The following is a 19,480-nucleotide window of genomic DNA, read 5'->3' on the forward strand; positions in this document are numbered from 1 at the left end:
AGAGGACGATTCGGAACTAGAAAGTCGTCCTGACGAAGAGGACGATTCGGAACTAGAAAGTCGTCCTGACGAAGAGGACGATTCGGAACTAGAAAGTCGTCCTGACGAAGAGGACGATTCGGAACTAGAAAGTCGTCCTGACGAAGAGGACGATTCGGAACTAGAAAGTCGTCCTGACGAAGAGGACGATTCGGAACTAGAAAGTCGTCCTGACGAAGAGGACCATCTGGTTTTCTAGTCTTCTCTGCACATTCTTAACAGTTAAATGATCAGGGTGCAGATCGCGCTGTTACATGAACAAACGTAGACAATCAGGTTCTGCTGAGCTACATGAATCAACATGTTCAGGACTCATGCGAGACAAGAAGGACTTCTTACCTGAATGAGGTAACTCTCTGAACCCACCAAGGCCACCAGGCCGTTTGCAGCAGCAAGCCGCTGCATGGTGGGACAACCCTGCAACACAAAGACAACTCCTCTAAACATGGACATGTTTATTGGACATAGAATAATGACACGAGCCGCCATACCTCGGCCAGTAAGATCTTGATCCAAGCAGCCAATAGACGAGGCTGGATGTCCTCTGCTTTACCATGGCCAGAGAGCGACAGTCCATGCACAACCAACCCGAGAGCCAGTGAGAAGCCTGGAGTCTGAAGACACTGGTTAAAGTTAGGATGTCCCAAAATGATGAGATAAAGGTGTTAAAAGCTCCTTTCCACTAAGAATCATGCTTTTAACCTTGTAAATACAACCACAGGAGGTTTTTCCAGCCACCAACAGTCTGTAAGACATGCATGGGGGGGTTGGAAGAACCGATCCTGACTATGAAAACCAAGGCCCTCCTGACCTGCTGGCTCTCCTCAGTCAAGGTGCGCAGAGTGGTCATCACCTCCTCAGCTTTGACAGCATCGATAATACCTTCACTGAAGGCAGAGATGCTCACACATGCTACAGAGTAAGACAGAACCTGGACAGGTGGAAGATGGGAGGAAATGTCATGAAAACACTTCACCAGTTAAATAAAAGATGAGAGAACGGAATGAAACAAGTTAATACATTGAAAGCAAAATAATGACAAGTCAAACAAGTGTTGGGTTGATTATTTCTCCCCTGTAATAAAACCAGCTGTTGGGTGTTGCATCTGTGGAATCAACAGCATCACTAATATAATCACCCAAATGAAACGATATCCAGTGATTTGACACAACAACACCTTCTGGTGTTAGTAAAGAGGAAAAGTAATCCATAAAAGCCAAATTTAAGGTTTTTATGTCTTTCAAGCATTTCCACGACCATCAGTAGCTTTGTTCTACAAGTTCAGGTTTCACTTGGAATCTACCCAAAAAACACAGATATAGACTAATTACTGGTTTGTTTGTAGATGTGCGAGTCTGCATAAAAGAGCTCAGATTATATAGTAAAAACTAACATTACAAAGGGGAACAGTCCGAATTTAAATATCTCTGGGAAGCATTCGGGAACAGGGGGCGCTTGCCTGAATAGTTGTACCTTGTTTTGGTGTTTTCTTTGCTTTGATGTTTGTGTGTCCTCTAAAACCTATTTCTTTATTTTTGTGTTATATTTCTATGTTGTTTAATATAAATACATCCAAACCCTAAGGGTTTTGGATGTTTTCTGCTGCAGCACGGAGCAGATTAATGTGTCAACTTAACTGAAAAGAAAAACGTTTAATCTGAATCTGATGTGTCGTTCCAGTGGTTGTAGGCTGTTAGCTTTACCTGCAGCTTGTAATGCTTTGTTTGTGGTTCTGCTCTTTGTCTCTGCTTGTTTCTTAGTTTTGTTCTACATCAGCATCAAACCCCAAAGTGACACACTTTGAACCAGAACCCAGCTACAGTGAAGAGTTCTGCAGTTTTCAGCTGAAGGCTGGTAAACAGCTTGGTCGACTGACGCCACCTTGTGGTGGGAAGAACATGTTACAACAAGCAGCTGGTTACATAAACAACACCTGGCCAGAAAACAAACAAGGTGCAAGCCAACAGGTCAGAGCCCCAACTCCTGCAGGGTGACGATGTTTCAGCTGCAAGAGGAGCTTTAATGGGGCGGAACAGCTGTGCTGCCGGCAGAAAGCCACTGGTCAGCGCAGAGAACCAGAGAAGCAGAGAAGCAGAGAAGCAGAGGCTTCAGTTTTCTGGGAGCACACGGACTGGACTCTGGAAGAGGGTTTGTGATCCGGTTCAACCTGCTTGATTGTCAACTTGTTGTCATCTTCTAAACCTGCCGGTTAATGAACTTCGATCTGAGTCAGGTGTCACAGCGGGGACACCCAAAAACCTGCAGGGTGGGCCCTCACGAGGTCCGGATGTGGAGACCCGGTCCAGACCGACCCTGTTCCAGACCGACCCTGGTCCAGAGTCATGTGGTCTGACACGTCCAGACCGACCCTGTTCCAGACCGACCCTGGTCCAGAGTCATGTGGTCTGATGAGTCTAGAAGGTGTGGAGGAGGTCTGGAGGTCTGGAGGAGACCTGGAGGAGGCCTGGAGGAGGTCTGGAGGAGGCCTGGAGGTCTGGAGGAGGCTCCGAACACCCTGCGATATCGCAGTTTGTTCCTTTAGAGACGATGGAGAGATTTTCTTCCGCAGAGGAACGACTGCACCACATGGAGGAGACCATGAACAGGGTGGTACAACCTCCACGATGGAGGTTGTACCACCGTCCCGTGGCTGGGTCTTCCAACAAGGAGTGGCTCCGTAAGAAGCCTGTCGAGGTTCTGGAGCGGCCCAGCCAGACTCCAGACCTACATCCAAAAGAACTTCTCAGGAGGGAGCTGAAGCTCTGCTGCTCAGAGACATGAAACCTGAAAGTCTGGAAAAGATCTGGTTGGAGGACGCAGGAAGAGCTGCTGCAGTGGGCAAACCTGGTTATGAAGGGCCCAGGTATCCTACTGGTTATGAAGGGTCCAGGTGTCCTACTGGTTATGAAGGGTCCAGGTGTCCTACTGGTTATGAAGGGTCCAGGTATCCTACTGGTTATGAATGGTCCAGGTATCCTGCTGGTTGTGAAGGGCCCAGGTGTCCTGCTGGTTGTGAAGGGTCCAGGTATCCTACTGGTTATGAAGGGTCCAGGTGTCCTACTGGTTATGAAGGGTCCAGGTGTCCTACTGGTTATGAAGGGTCCAGGTGTCCTACTGGTTATGAAGGGTCCAGGTATCCTACTGGTTATGAAGGGTCCAGGTTTCCTACTGGTTATGAAAGGTCCAGGTGTCCTACTGGTTATGAAGGGTCCAGGTATCCTGCTGGTTATGAAGGGTCCAGGTATCCTACTGGTTATGAAGGGTCCAGGTATCCTACTGGTTATGAAGGGTCCAGGTATCCTGCTGGTTATGAAGGGTCCAGGTGTCCTACTGGTTATGAAGGGTCCAGGTATCCTGCTGGTTATGAAGGGTCCAGGTGTCCTACTGGTTATGAAGAGTCCAGGTGTCCTGCTGGTTATGAAGGGTCCAGGTATCCTGCTGGTTATGAAGGGTCCAGGTATCCTGCTGGTTATGAAGGGCCCAGGTATCCTACTGGTTATGAAGGGTCCAGGTGTCCTACTGGTTATGAAGAGTCCAGGTGTCCTACTGGTTATGAAGGGTCCAGGTATCCTGCTGGTTATGAAGGGTCCAGGTATCCTGCTGGTTATGAAGGGTCCAGGTGTCCTACTTGTTATGAAGGGTCCAGGTATCCTGCTAGTTATGAAGGGCCCAGGCATCCTACTGGTTATGAAGGGTCCAGGCGTCCTACTGGTTATGAAGGACCCAGGTATCCTGCTGGTTATGAAGGGTCCAGGCATCCTACTGGTTATGAAGGGTCCAGGCGTCCTACTGGTTATGAAGGGTCCAGGCGTCCTACTGGTTATGAAGGGTCCAGGCGTCCTACTGGTTATGAAGGGTCCAGGCGTCCTACTGGTTATGAAGGGTCCAGGCATCCTACTGGTTATGAAGGGTCCAGGCGTCCTACTGGTTATGAAGGGTCCAGGTATCCTGCTGGTTATGAAGGGTCCAGGTATCCTGCTGGTTATGAAGGGTCCAGGTATCCTGCTGGTTATGAAGGGTCCAGGTGTCCTACTGGTTATGAAGGGTCCAGGTATCCTACTGGTTATGAAGGGTCCAGGTGTACTACAGGTTATGAAGGGTCCAGGTATCCTACTTGTTATGAAGGGTCCAGGTATCCTGCTAGTTATGAAGGGTCCAGGTATCCTGCTAGTTATGAAGGGTCCAGGTATCCTGCTAGTTATGAAGGGCCCAGGCGTCCTACTGGTTATGAAGGGTCCAGGCGTCCTACTGGTTATGAAGGGTCCAGGCGTCCTACTGGTTATGAAGGGTCCAGGCGTCCTACTGGTTATGAAGGGTCCAGGTATCCCACTGGTTATGAAGGGTCCAGGTATCCTACTGGTTATGAAGGGTCCAGGTGTACTACTGGTTATGAAGGGTCCAGGTATCCTACTGGTTATGAAGGGTCCAGGTGTCCTACTGGTTATGAAGGGTCCAGGTGTCCTACTGGTTATGAAGGGTCCAGGTATCCTGCTGGTTATGAAGGGTCCAGGTATCCTGCTAGTTATGAAGGGCCCAGGCGTCCTACTGGTTATGAAGGGTCCAGGCGTCCTACTGGTTATGAAGGGTCCAGGCGTCCTACTGGTTATGAAGGGTCCAGGCGTGCTACTGGTTATGAAGGGTCCAGGTATCCTGCTGGTTATGAAGGGTCCAGGTATCCTGCTGGTTATGAAGGGTCCAGGTATCCTGCTGGTTATGAAGGACCCAGGTATCCTGCTGGTTATGAAGGGTCCAGGTATCCTACTGGTTATGAAGGGTCCAGGTGTCCTACTGGTTATGAAGGGCCCAGGTATCCTAATGGTTATGAAGGACCCAGGTATCCTACTGGTTATGAAGGGCCCAGGTGTCCTACTGGTTATGAAGGGCCCAGGTGTCCTACTGGTTATGAAGGGTCCAGGTGTCCTACTGGTTATGAAGGGTCCAGGTATCCTACTGGTTATGAAGGGTCCAGGTGTCCTACTGGTTATGAAGGGCCCAGGTATCCTACTGGTTATGAAGGGCCCAGGTATCCTACTGGTTATGAAAGGTCCAGGTATCCTACTGGTTATGAAGGGTCCAGGTATCCTGCTGGTTATGAAGGGTCCAGGTGGCCTACTGGTTATGAAGGGTCCAGGTTTCCTACTGGTTATGAAGGGTCCAGGTGTCCTACTGGTTATGAAGGGTCCAGGTATCCTGCTGGTTATGAAGGGCCCAGGCATCCTACTGGTTATGAAGGGTCCAGGCATCCTACTGGTTATGAAGGGTCCAGGCGTCCTGCTGGTTATGAAGGATCCAGGTATCCTACTGGTTATGAAGGGTCCAGGTGTACTACTGGTTATGAAGGGCCCAGGTATCCTACTGGTTATGAAGGGTCCAGGTGTCCTACTGGTTATGAAGGGTCCAGGTGTCCTACTGGTTATGAAGGGTCCAGGTGTCCTGCTGGTTATGAAGGGCCCAGGTATCCTGCTGGTTATGAAGGGTCCAGGTATCCTGCTGGTTATGAAGGGCCCAGGTGTCCTACTGGTTATGAAGGGTCCATGTGTCCTACTGGTTATGAAGGGTCCAGGTATGCTGCTGGTTATGAAGGATCCAGGTGTCCTACTGGTTATGAAGGGCCCAGGTATCCTACTGGTTATGAAGGGTCCAGGTATCCTGCTGGTTATGAAGGGCCCAGGTATCCTGCTGGTTATGAAGGGCCCAGGTATCCTGCTGGTTATGAAAGGTCCAGGTATCCTGCTGGTTATGAAAGGTCCAGGTGTCCTACTGGTTATGAAGGGTCCAGGTATCCTGCTGGTTATGAAGGGCCCAGGTGTCCTACTGGTTATGAAGGGTCCAGGTATCCTGCTGGTTATGAAAGGTCAAGGTATCCTGCTGGTTATGAAGGGCCCAGGTGTCCTACTGGTTATGAAGGGTCCAGGTATCGTGCTGGTTATGAAAGGTCCAGGTATCCTGCTGGTTATGAAGGGTCCAGGTATCCTGCTGGTTATGAAGGGTCCAGGTATCCTACTGGTTATGAATGGTCCAGGTATCCTGCTGGTTGTGAAGGGCCCAGGTGTCCTGCTGGTTGTGAAGGGTCCAGGTATCCTACTGGTTATGAAGGGTCCAGGTGTCCTACTGGTTATGAAGGGTCCAGGTATCCTGCTGGTTATGAAGGGTCCAGGTATCCTGCTGGTTATGAAAGGTCCAGGTATCCTACTGGTTATGAAGGGTCCAGGTATCCTGCTGGTTATGAAGGGTCCAGGTATCCTGCTGGTTATGAAGGGCCCAGGTGTCCTACTGGTTATGAAGGGTCCAGGTATCCTGCTGGTTATGAAAGGTCCAGGTATCCTGCTGGTTATGAAGGGCCCAGGTGTCCTACTGGTTATGAAGGGTCCAGGTATCCTGCTGGTTATGAAAGGTCCAGGTATCCTGCTGGTTATGAAAGGTCCAGGTATCCTGCTGGTTATGAAGGGTCCAGGTATCCTACTGGTTATGAAGGGTCCAGGTATCCTGCTGGTTATGAAGGGCCCAGGTGTCCTGCTGGTTATGAAGGGCCCAGGTATCCTACTGGTTATGAAGGGCCCAGGTATCCTACTGGTTATGAAGGGTCCAGGTGTACTACTGGTTATGAAGGGTCCAGGTATCCTACTGGTTATGAAGGGTCCAGGTGTCCTACTGGTTATGAAGGGTCCAGGTGTCCTACTGGTTATGAAGGGTCCAGGTATCCTGCTGGTTATGAAGGGTCCAGGTATCCTGCTAGTTATGAAGGGCCCAGGCGTCCTACTGGTTATGAAGGGTCCAGGCGTCCTACTGGTTATGAAGGGTCCAGGCGTCCTACTGGTTATGAAGGGTCCAGGCGTGCTACTGGTTATGAAGGGTCCAGGTATCCTGCTGGTTATGAAGGGTCCAGGTATCCTGCTGGTTATGAAGGGTCCAGGTATCCTGCTGGTTATGAAGGACCCAGGTATCCTGCTGGTTATGAAGGGTCCAGGTATCCTACTGGTTATGAAGGGTCCAGGTGTCCTACTGGTTATGAAGGGCCCAGGTATCCTAATGGTTATGAAGGACCCAGGTATCCTACTGGTTATGAAGGGCCCAGGTGTCCTACTGGTTATGAAGGGCCCAGGTGTCCTACTGGTTATGAAGGGTCCAGGTGTCCTACTGGTTATGAAGGGTCCAGGTATCCTACTGGTTATGAAGGGTCCAGGTGTCCTACTGGTTATGAAGGGCCCAGGTATCCTACTGGTTATGAAGGGCCCAGGTATCCTACTGGTTATGAAAGGTCCAGGTATCCTACTGGTTATGAAGGGTCCAGGTATCCTGCTGGTTATGAAGGGTCCAGGTGGCCTACTGGTTATGAAGGGTCCAGGTTTCCTACTGGTTATGAAGGGTCCAGGTGTCCTACTGGTTATGAAGGGTCCAGGTATCCTGCTGGTTATGAAGGGCCCAGGCATCCTACTGGTTATGAAGGGTCCAGGCATCCTACTGGTTATGAAGGGTCCAGGCGTCCTGCTGGTTATGAAGGATCCAGGTATCCTACTGGTTATGAAGGGTCCAGGTGTACTACTGGTTATGAAGGGCCCAGGTATCCTACTGGTTATGAAGGGTCCAGGTGTCCTACTGGTTATGAAGGGTCCAGGTGTCCTACTGGTTATGAAGGGTCCAGGTGTCCTGCTGGTTATGAAGGGCCCAGGTATCCTGCTGGTTATGAAGGGTCCAGGTATCCTGCTGGTTATGAAGGGCCCAGGTATCCTACTGGTTATGAAGGGTCCAGGTGTCCTACTGGTTATGAAGGGTCCATGTGTCCTACTGGTTATGAAGGGTCCAGGTATGCTGCTGGTTATGAAGGATCCAGGTGTCCTACTGGTTATGAAGGGCCCAGGTATCCTACTGGTTATGAAGGGTCCAGGTATCCTGCTGGTTATGAAGGGCCCAGGTATCCTGCTGGTTATGAAGGGCCCAGGTATCCTGCTGGTTATGAAAGGTCCAGGTATCCTGCTGGTTATGAAAGGTCCAGGTGTCCTACTGGTTATGAAGGGTCCAGGTGTCCTACTGGTTATGAAGGGTCCAGGTGTCCTACTGGTTATGAAGGGTCCAGGTATCCTACTGGTTATGAAGGGTCCAGGTGTCCTACTGGTTATGAAGGGCCCAGGTATCCTACTGGTTATGAAGGGCCCAGGTATCCTACTGGTTATGAAAGGTCCAGGTATCCTACTGGTTATGAAGGGTCCAGGTATCCTGCTGGTTATGAAGGGTCCAGGTGGCCTACTGGTTATGAAGGGTCCAGGTTTCCTACTGGTTATGAAGGGTCCAGGTGTCCTACTGGTTATGAAGGGTCCAGGTATCCTGCTGGTTATGAAGGGCCCAGGCATCCTACTGGTTATGAAGGGTCCAGGCATCCTACTGGTTATGAAGGGTCCAGGCGTCCTGCTGGTTATGAAGGATCCAGGTATCCTACTGGTTATGAAGGGTCCAGGTGTACTACTGGTTATGAAGGGCCCAGGTATCCTACTGGTTATGAAGGGTCCAGGTGTCCTACTGGTTATGAAGGGTCCAGGTGTCCTACTGGTTATGAAGGGTCCAGGTGTCCTGCTGGTTATGAAGGGCCCAGGTATCCTGCTGGTTATGAAGGGTCCAGGTATCCTGCTGGTTATGAAGGGCCCAGGTATCCTACTGGTTATGAAGGGTCCAGGTGTCCTACTGGTTATGAAGGGTCCATGTGTCCTACTGGTTATGAAGGGTCCAGGTATGCTGCTGGTTATGAAGGATCCAGGTGTCCTACTGGTTATGAAGGGCCCAGGTATCCTACTGGTTATGAAGGGTCCAGGTATCCTGCTGGTTATGAAGGGCCCAGGTATCCTGCTGGTTATGAAGGGCCCAGGTATCCTGCTGGTTATGAAAGGTCCAGGTATCCTGCTGGTTATGAAAGGTCCAGGTGTCCTACTGGTTATGAAGGGTCCAGGTATCCTGCTGGTTATGAAGGGCCCAGGTGTCCTACTGGTTATGAAGGGTCCAGGTATCGTGCTGGTTATGAAAGGTCCAGGTATCCTGCTGGTTATGAATGGTCCAGGTGTCCTACTGGTTATGTAGGGTCCAGGTGTCCTACTGGTTATGAAGGGTCCAGGTGTCCTGCTGGTTATGAAGGGCCCAGGTATCCTACTGGTTATGAAGGGTCCAGGTATCCTGCTGGTTATGAAAGGTCCAGGTATCCTGCTGGTTATGAAGGGTCCAGGTATCCTGCTGGTTATGAAAGGTCCAGGTATCCTGCTGGTTATGAATGGTCCAGGTGTTCTACTGGTTATGAAGGGTCCAGGTGTCCTACTGGTTATGAAGGGTCCAGGTGTCCTGCTGGTTATGAAGGGCCCAGGTATCCTACTGGTTATGAAGGGTCCAGGTATCCTGCTGGTTATGAAAGGTCCAGGTATCCTGCTGGTTATGAAGGGTCCAGGTATCCTGCTGGTTATGAAGGGTCCAGGTATCCTGCTGGTTATGAAGGGTCCAGGTATCCTGCTGGTTATGAAAGGTCCAGGTATCCTGCTGGTTATGAAGGGTCCAGGTATCCTACTGGTTATGAAGGGTCCAGGTATCCTGCTGGTTATGAAGGGTCCAGGTATCCTGCTGGTTATGAAAGGTCCAGGTATCCTACTGGTTATGAAGGGTCCAGGTATCCTGCTGGTTATGAAGGGTCCAGGTATCCTGCTGGTTATGAAGGGCCCAGGTGTCCTACTGGTTATGAAGGGTCCAGGTATCCTGCTGGTTATGAAAGGTCCAGGTATCCTGCTGGTTATGAAGGGCCCAGGTGTCCTACTGGTTATGAAGGGTCCAGGTGTCCTACTGGTTATGAAGGGTCCAGGTATCCTGCTGGTTATGAAAGGTCCAGGTATCCTGCTGGTTATGAAAGGTCCAGGTATCCTGCTGGTTATGAAGGGTCCAGGTATCCTACTGGTTATGAAGGGTCCAGGTATCCTGCTGGTTATGAAGGGCCCAGGTGTCCTGCTGGTTATGAAGGGCCCAGGTATCCTACTGGTTATGAAGGGCCCAGGTATCCTACTGGTTATGAAGGATCCAGGTGTCCTACTGGTTATGAAGGGTCCAGGTATCCTACTGGTTATGAAAGGTCCAGGTATCCTGCTGGTTATGAAGGGCCCAGGTATCCTACTGGTTATGAAGGGTCCAGGTGTACTACTGGTTATGAAGGGTCCAGGTATCCTGCTGGTTATGAAGGGTCCAGGTATCCTGCTGGTTATGAAGGGTCCAGGTGTCCTACTGGTTATGAAGGGTCCAGGTGTCCTACTGGTTATGAAGGGTCCAGGTGTCCTGCTGGTTATGAAGGGCCCAGGTATCCTACTGGTTATGAAGGGTCCAGGTGTACTACTGGTTATGAAAGGTCCAGGTGTCCTACTGGTTATGAAGGGTCCAGGTATCCTGCTGGTTATGAAGGGTCCAGGTATCCTACTGGTTATGAAGGGTCCAGGTATCCTACTGGTTATGAAGGGTCCAGGTGTCCTACTGGTTATGAAGGGTCCAGGTGTCCTACTGGTTATGAAGGGTCCAGGTATCCTGCTGGTTATGAAGGGTCCAGGTGTCCTACTGGTTATGAAGGGTCCAGGTGTCCTACTGGTTATGAAGGGTCCAGGTATCCTGCTGGTTATGAAGGGCCCAGGTATCCTACTGGTTATGAAGGGTCCAGGTGTCCTACTGGTTATGAAGAGTCCAGGTGTCCTACTGGTTATGAAGGGTCCAGGTATCCTGCTGGTTATGAAGGGCCCAGGTGTCCTACTGGTTATGAAGGGTCCAGGCGTCCTACTGGTTATGAAGGGTCCAGGCGTCCTACTGGTTATGAAGGGTCCAGGTGTCCTACTGGTTATGAAGGGTCCAGGTATCCTGCTGGTTATGAAGGGTCCAGGCGTCCTACTGGTTATGAAGGGTCCAGGCATCCTACTGGTTATGAAGGGTCCAGGCGTCCTACTGGTTATGAAGGGTCCAGGCGTCCTACTGGTTATGAAGGGTCCAGGTATCCTGCTGGTTATGAAGGGTCCAGGCGTCCTACTGGTTATGAAGGGTCCAGGTATCCTACTGGTTATGAAGGGTCCAGGTATCCTACTGGTTATGAAGGGTCCAGGCGTCCTACTGGTTATGAAGGGTCCAGGGGTCCTACTGGTTATGAAGGGTCCAGGTGTCCTACTGGTTATGAAGGGTCCAGGTATCCTGCTGGTTATGAAGGGTCCAGGTATCCTGCTGGTTATGAAGGGCCCAGGTATCCTACTGGTTATGAAGGGTCCAGGTTTCCTACTGGTTATGAAAGGTCCAGGCGTCCTACTGGTTATGAAGGGTCCAGGTATCCTGCTGGTTATGAAGGGTCCAGGTATCCTGCTGGTTATGAAAGGTCCAGGTATCCTGCTGGTTATGAAAGGTCCAGGTATCCTACTGGTTATGAAGGGTCCAGGTGTCCTACTGGTTATGAAGGGTCCAGGTATCCTACTGGTTATGAAGGGCCCAGGTATCCTACTGGTTATGAAGGGTCCAGGTATCCTGCTGATTATGAAGGGTCCAGGTATCCTGCTGGTTATGAAGGGTCCAGGTGTCCTACTGGTTATGAAGGGTCCAGGTGTCCTACTGGTTATGAAGGGTCCAGGTGTCCTACTGGTTATGAAGGGTCCAGGTGTCCTGCTGGTTATGAAGGGTCCAGGTGTACTACTGGTTATGAAAGGTCCAGGTGTCCTACTGGTTATGAAGGGTCCAGGTATCCTGCTGGTTATGAAGGGTCCAGGTGTCCTACTGGTTATGAAGGGTCCAGGTGTACTACTGGTTATGAAGGGTCCAGGTGTCCTACTGGTTATGAAGGGTCCAGGTATCCTACTGGTTATGAAGGGTCCAGGTGTCCTACTGGTTATGAAGGGTCCAGGTGTCCTACTTGTTATGAAGGGTCCAGGTATCCTGCTAGTTATGAAGGGTCCAGGTATCCTGCTAGTTATGAAGGGCCCAGGCGTCCTACTGGTTATGAAGGGTCCAGGCGTCCTACTGGTTATGAAGGGTCCAGGCGTCCTACTGGTTATGAAGGGTCCAGGCGTCCTACTGGTTATGAAGGGTCCAGGTATCCTACTGGTTATGAAGGGTCCAGGTGTCCTGCTGGTTATGAAGGACCCAGGTGTCCTACTGGTTATGAAGGGTCCAGGTATCCTACTGGTTATGAAGGGTCCAGGTGTACTACTGGTTATGAAGGGTCCAGGTATCCTACTGGTTATGAAGGGTCCAGGTGTACTACTGGTTATGAAGGGTCCAGGTGTACTACTGGTTATGAAGGGTCCAGGTGTCCTACTTGTTATGAAGGGTTCAGGTATCCTGCTAGTTATGAAGGGTCCAGGTATCCTGCTAGTTATGAAGGGCCCAGGCGTCCTACTGGTTATGAAGGGTCCAGGCGTCCTACTGGTTATGAAGGGTCCAGGCGTCCTACTGGTTATGAAGGGTCCAGGCGTCCTACTGGTTATGAAGGGTCCAGGCGTCCTACTGGTTATGAAGGGTCCAGGCGTCCTACTGGTTATGAAGGGTCCAGGCATCCTACTGGTTATGAAGGGTCCAGGCATCCTGCTGGTTATGAAGGGTCCAGGTATCCTGCTGGTTATGAAGGGTCCAGGTGTCCTACTGGTTATGAAGGGTCCAGGTGTCCTACTGGTTATGAAGGGTCCAGGTATGCTGCTGGTTATGAAGGGTCCAGGTGTACTACTGGTTATGAAGGGTCCAGGTATGCTGCTGGTTATGAAGGATCCAGGTGTCCTACTGGTTATGAAGGGCCCAGGTGTCCTACTGGTTATGAAGGGCCCAGGTGTCCTACTGGTTATGAAAGGTCCAGGTATCCTGCTGGTTATGAAAGGTCCAGGTATCCTGCTGGTTATGAAGGGTCCAGGTATCCTGCCGGTTATGAAAGGTCCAGGTATCCTGCTGGTTATGAAAGGTCCAGGTATCCTACTGGTTATGAAGGGTCCAGGTGTCCTGCTGGTTATGAAGGGCCCAGGTGTCCTACTGGTTATGAAGGGCCCAGGTATCCTGCTGGTTATGAAGGGTCCAGGTATCCTGCTGGTTATGAAGGGCCCAGGTGTCCTACTGGTTATGAAGGGTCCAGGTATCCTGCTGGTTATGAAAGGTCCAGGTATCCTGCTGGTTATGAAGGGTCCAGGTATCCTACTGGTTATGAAGGGTCCAGGTATCCTGCTGGTTATGAAGGGTCCAGGTATCCTACTGGTTATGAAGGGTCCAGGCGTCCTACTGGTTATGAAGGGTCCAGGCGTCCTACTGGTTATGAAGGGCCCAGGTATCCTACTGGTTATGAAGGGCCCAGGTGTCCTACTGGTTATGAAGGGTCCAGGCGTCCTACTGGTTATGAAGGGTCCAGGTGTCCTACTGGTTATGAAGGGCCCAGGTATCCTACTGGTTATGAAGGGTCCAGGTATCCTGCTGGTTATGAAGGGCCCAGGTATCCTACTGGTTATGAAGGGCCCAGGTGTCCTACTGGTTATGAAGGGTCCAGGTGTCCTACTGGTTATGAAGGGTCCATGTGTCCTACTGGTTATGAAGGGTCCAGGTATCCTGCTGGTTATGAAGGGTCCAGGTATCCTACTGGTTATGAAGGGTCCAGGTGTCCTGCTGGTTATGAAGGGCCCAGGTATCCTACTGGTTATGAAGGGTCCAGGTGTACTACTGGTTATGAAGGGTCCAGGTATCCTGCTGGTTATGAAGGGTCCAGGTATCCTACTGGTTATGAAGGGTCCAGGTATCCTACTGGTTATGAAGGGTCCAGGTGTCCTGCTGGTTATGAAGGGCCCAGGTGTCCTACTGGTTATGAAGGGTCCAGGTGTCCTACTGGTTATGAAGGGTCCAGGTGTCCTACTGGTTATGAAGGGTCCAGGTGTCCTACTGGTTATGAAGGGTCCAGGTGTCCTACTGGTTATGAAGGGTCCAGGTGTCCTACTGGTTATGTAGGGTCCAGGTGTCCTACTTGTTATGAAGGGTCCAGGTATCCTACTGGTTATGTAGGGTCCAGGTGTCCTGCTGGTTATGAAGGGTCCAGGTGTCCTGCTGGTTATGAAGGGCCCAGGTATCCTACTGGTTATGAAGGGTCCAGGTATCCTGCTGGTTATGAAGGGTCCAGGTATCCTGCTGGTTATGAAGGGTCCAGGTATCCTACTGGTTATGAAGGGCCCAGGTATCCTACTGGTTATGAAGGGTCCAGGTGTCCTACTGGTTATGAAGGGTCCAGGTGTCCTACTGGTTATGAAGGGTCCAGGTGTCCTACTGGTTATGAAGGGTCCAGGTGTCCTACTGGTTATGAAGGGTCCAGGTGTACTACTGGTTATGAAGGGTCCAGGTGTACTACTGGTTATGAAGGGTCCAGGTATCCTACTGGTTATGAAGGGTCCAGGTGTCCTACTTGTTATGAAGGGTCCAGGTATCCTGCTAGTTATGAAGGGTCCAGGTATCCTGCTAGTTATGAAGGGCCCAGGCGTCCTACTGGTTATGAAGGGTCCAGGCGTCCTACTGGTTATGAAGGGTCCAGGCGTCCTACTGGTTATGAAGGGTCCAGGCGTCCTACTGGTTATGAAGGGTCCAGGTATCCTACTGGTTATGAAGGGCCCAGGCGTCCTACTGGTTATGAAGGGTCCAGGCGTCCTACTGGTTATGAAGGGTCCAGGCGTCCTACTGGTTATGAAGGGTCCAGGCGTCCTACTGGTTATGAAGGGTCCAGGCGTCCTACTGGTTATGAAGGGTCCAGGCGTCCTACTGGTTATGAAGGGTCCAGGCATCCTACTGGTTATGAAGGGTCCAGGTATCCTGCTGGTTATGAAGGGTCCAGGTATCCTGCTGGTTATGAAGGGTCCAGGTGTCCTACTGGTTATGAAGGGTCCAGGTGTCCTACTGGTTATGAAGGGTCCAGGTTTCCTACTGGTTATGAAGGGTCCAGGTGTCCTACTGGTTATGAAGGGTCCAGGTGTCCTACTGGTTATGAAGGGTCCAGGTGTCCTACTGGTTATGAAGGGTCCAGGTGTCCTACTGGTTATGAAGGGTCCAGGTGTCTTACTGGTTATGAAGGGTCCAGGTGTCCTGCTGGTTATGAAGGGCCCAGGTATCCTACTGGTTATGAAGGGTCCAGGTATCCTGCTGGTTATGAAGGGCCCAGGTATCCTACTGGTTATGAAGGGTCCAGGTGTCCTACTGGTTATGAAGGGTCCATGTGTCCTACTGGTTATGAAGGGTCCAGGTATGCTGCTGGTTATGAAGGATCCAGGTGTCCTACTGGTTATGAAGGGCCCAGGTATCCTACTGGTTATGAAGGGTCCAGGTATCCTGCTGGTTATGAAGGGCCCAGGTGTCCTACTGGTTATGAAGGGTCCAGGTATCCTGCTGGTTATGAAAGGTCCAGGTATCCTACTGGTTATGAAGGGTCCAGGTATCCTGCTGGTTATGAAAGGTCCAGGTATCCTGCTGGTTATGAAAGGTCCAGGTATCCTACTGGTTATGAAGGGTCCAGGTATCCTGCTGGTTATGAAGGGTCCAGGTATCCTGCTGGTTATGAAAGGTCCAGGTATCCTGCTGGTTATGAAGGGCCCAGGTGTCCTACTGGTTATGAAGGGTCCAGGTATCGTGCTGGTTATGAAAGGTCCAGGTATCCTGCTGGTTATGAATGGTCCAGGTGTCCTACTGGTTATGAAGGGTCCAGGTGTCCTACTGGTTATGAAGGGTCCAGGTGTCCTGCTGGTTATGAAGGGCCCAGGTATCCTACTGGTTATGAAGGGTCCAGGTATCCTGCTGGTTATGAAAGGTCCAGGGATCCTGCTGGTTATGAAGGGTCCAGGTATCCTGCTGGTTATGAAAGGTCCAGGTATCCTGCTGGTTATGAATGGTCCAGGTGTCCTACTGGTTATGAAGGGTCCAGGTGTCCTACTGGTTATGAAGGGTCCAGGTGTCCTGCTGGTTATGAAGGGCCCAGGTATCCTACTGGTTATGAAGGGTCCAGGTATCCTGCTGGTTATGAAAGGTCCAGGTATCCTGCTGGTTATGAAGGGTCCAGGTATCCTGCTGGTTATGAAAGGTCCAGGTATCCTGCTGGTTATGAAAGGTCCAGGTATCCTACTGGTTATGAAGAGTCCAGGTATCCTGCTGGTTATGAAGGGCCCAGGTGTCCTACTGGTTATGAAGGGTCCAGGTATCCTGCTGGTTATGAAAGGTCCAGGTATCCTGCTGGTTATGAAGGGCCCAGGTGTCCTACTGGTTATGAAGGGTCCAGGTATCCTGCTGGTTATGAAAGGTCCAGGTATCCTGCTGGTTATGAAGGGTCAAGGTATCCTACTGGTTATGAAGGGTCCAGGTATCCTGCTGGTTATGAAGGGCCCAGGTGTCCTGCTGGTTATGAAGGGCCCAGGTATCCTGCTGGTTATGAAAGGTCCAGGTATCCTGCTGGTTATGAAGGGCCCAGGTGTCCTACTGGTTATGAAGGGTCCAGGTATCCTGCTGGTTATGAAAGGTCCAGGTATCCTGCTGGTTATGAAGGGTCCAGGTATCCTACTGGTTATGAAGGGTCCAGGTATCCTGCTGGTTATGAAGGGTCCAGGTATCCTGCTGGTTATGAAGGGCCCAGGTGTCCTGCTGGTTATGAAGGGCCCAGGTATCCTGCTGGTTATGAAGGGCCCAGGTATCCTGCTGGTTATGAAGGGCCCAGGTATCCTACTGGTTATGAAGGATCCAGGTATCCTGCTGGTTATGAAGGGTCCAGGTATCCTGCTGGTTATGAAGGGTCCAGGTGTCCTACTGGTTATGAAGGGTCCAGGTGTCCTACTGGTTATGAAGGGTCCAGGTGTCCTGCTGGTTATGAAGGGTCCAGGTATCCTGCTGGTTATGAAGGGTCCAGGTGTCCTACTGGTTATGAAGGGTCCATGTGTCCTACTGGTTATGAAGGGTCCAGGTATCCTGCTGGTTATGAAGGGCCCAGGTATCCTACTGGTTATGAAGGGTCCAGGTGTCCTACTGGTTATGAAGAGTCCAGGTGTCCTACTGGTTATGAAGGGTCCAGGTGTCCTACTGGTTATGAAGGGTCCAGGTATCCTGCTGGTTATGAAGGGCCCAGGTATCCTACTGGTTATGAAGGGTCCAGGTGTCCTACTGGTTATGAAGAGTCCAGGTGTCCTACTGGTTATGAAGGGTCCAGGTATCCTGCTAGTTATGAAGGGTCCAGGTATCCTGCTAGTTATGAAGGGCCCAGGCGTCCTACTGGTTATGAAGGGTCCAGGCGTCCTACTGGTTATGAAGGGTCCAGGTGTCCTACTGGTTATGAAGGGTCCAGGCGTCCTACTGGTTATGAAGGGTCCAGGCGTCCTACTGGTTATGAAGGGTCCAGGTATCCTGCTGGTTATGAAGGGTCCAGGTATCCTGCTGGTTATGAAGGGTCAAGGTGTACTACTGGTTATGAAGGGTCCAGGCGTCCTACTGGTTATGAAGGGTCCAGGCGTCCTACTGGTTATGAAGGGTCCAGGTATCCTGCTAGTTATGAAGGGCCCAGGCGTCCTACTGGTTATGAAGGGTCCAGGTGTCCTACTGGTTATGAAGGGTCCAGGTATCCTACTGGTTATGAAGGGTCCAGGTATCCTGCTGGTTATGAAGGGTCCAGGTGTCCTACTGGTTATGAAGGGTCCAGGTGTCCTACTGGTTATGAAGGGTCCAGGTGTCCTACTGGTTATGAAGGGTCCAGGTGTACTACTGGTTATGAAGGGTCCAGGTATCCTGCTGGTTATGAAGGGTCCAGGTATCCTACTGGTTATGAAGGGTCCAGGTATCCTGCTGGTTATGAAGGGTCCAGGTGTCCTACTGGTTATGAAGGGTCCAGGTGTCCTACTGGTTATGAAGGGTCCAGGTGTCCTGCTGGTTATGAAGGGTCCAGGTGTACTACTGGTTATGAAGGGTCCAGGTATCCTGCTGGTTATGAAGGGTCCAGGTGTCCTACTGGTTATGTAGGGTCCAGGTGTCCTACTGGTTATGAAGGGTCCAGGTGTCCTACTGGTTATGTAGGGTCCAGGTGTCCTACTGGTTATGAAGGGTCCAGGTGTCCTGCTGGTTATGAAGGGTCCAGGTGTCCTACTGGTTATGAAGGGTCCATGTGTCCTACTGGTTATGAAGGGTCCAGGTGTCCTACTGGTTATGAAGGGTCCAGGTATCCTGCTGGTTATGAAGGGTCCAGGTGTCCTACTGGTTATGAAGGGTCCAGGTGTCCTACTGGTTATGAAGGGTCAAGGTGTACTACTGGTTATGAAGGGTCCAGGTGTCCTACTGGTTATGAAGGGTCCAGGTGTCCTGCTGGTTATGAAGGGCCCAGGTATCCTACTGGTTATGAAGGGTCCAGGTGTACTACTGGTTATGAAGGGTCCAGGTATCCTGCTGGTTATGAATGGTCCAGGTGTCCTGCTGGTTATGAAGGGTCCAGGTGTCCTACTGGTTATGAAGGGTCCAGGTGTCCTGCTGGTTATGAAGGGCCCAGGTGTCCTGCTGGTTATGAAGGGCCCAGGTATCCTACTGGTTATGAAGGGTCCAGGTATCCTGCTGGTTATGAAGGGCCCAGGTGTCCTACTGGTTATGAAGGGCCCAGGTGTCCTACTGGTTATGAAAGGTCCAGGTATCCTGCTGGTTATGAAAGGTCCAGGTATCCTGCTGGTTATGAAGGGTCCAGGTATCCTGCCGGTTATGAAAGGTCCAGGTATCCTGCTGGTTATGAAAGGTCCAGGTATCCTACTGGTTATGAAGGGTCCAGGTGTCCTGCTGGTTATGAAGGGCCCAGGTGTCCTACTGGTTATGAAGGGCCCAGGTATCCTGCTGGTTATGAAGGGTCCAGGTATCCTGCTGGTTATGAAGGGCCCAGGTGTCCTACTGGTTATGAAGGGTCCAGGTATCCTGCTGGTTATGAAAGGTCCAGGTATCCTGCTGGTTATGAAGGGTCCAGGTATCCTACTGGTTATGAAGGGTCCAGGTATCCTGCTGGTTATGAAGGGTCCAGGTATCCTACTGGTTATGAAGGGTCCAGGCGTCCTACTGGTTATGAAGGGTCCAGGCGTCCTACTGGTTATGAAGGGCCCAGGTATCCTACTGGTTATGAAGGGCCCAGGTGTCCTACTGGTTATGAAGGGTCCAGGCGTCCTACTGGTTATGAAGGGTCCAGGTGTCCTACTGGTTATGAAGGGCCCAGGTATCCTACTGGTTATGAAGGGTCCAGGTATCCTGCTGGTTATGAAGGGCCCAGGTATCCTACTGGTTATGAAGGGCCCAGGTGTCCTACTGGTTATGAAGGGTCCAGGTGTCCTACTGGTTATGAAGGGTCCATGTGTCCTACTGGTTATGAAGGGTCCAGGTATCCTGCTGGTTATGAAGGGTCCAGGTATCCTACTGGTTATGAAGGGTCCAGGTGTCCTGCTGGTTATGAAGGGCCCAG

The 19,480-nt window shown here is 51.0% G+C and overlaps 1 protein-coding gene across 2 annotated transcripts in view; it reads right to left on the minus strand.

Annotated features, from left to right (window-relative positions):
* The window catches only part of focad (focadhesin), a 116,280-nt gene that overhangs the window by 37,704 nt on the left and 59,096 nt on the right, over positions 1–19,480 (minus strand). For both annotated transcript variants that reach the window (XM_079257441.1, XM_079257442.1), the window contains exons 30-32: positions 851–970; positions 531–653; positions 379–456 (exon numbers count right to left, since the gene is read on the minus strand). In XM_079257441.1, coding sequence (XP_079113567.1) covers positions 379–456; positions 531–653; positions 851–970 — 321 coding nt within the window. The remainder of the gene's footprint in view (positions 1–378; positions 457–530; positions 654–850; positions 971–19,480) is intronic.

Source organism: Telmatherina bonti (assembly GCF_933228915.1).
Source record: "Telmatherina bonti genome assembly, chromosome: 18".
Classification (NCBI taxonomy): Eukaryota; Metazoa; Chordata; class Actinopteri; order Atheriniformes; family Telmatherinidae; genus Telmatherina; species Telmatherina bonti.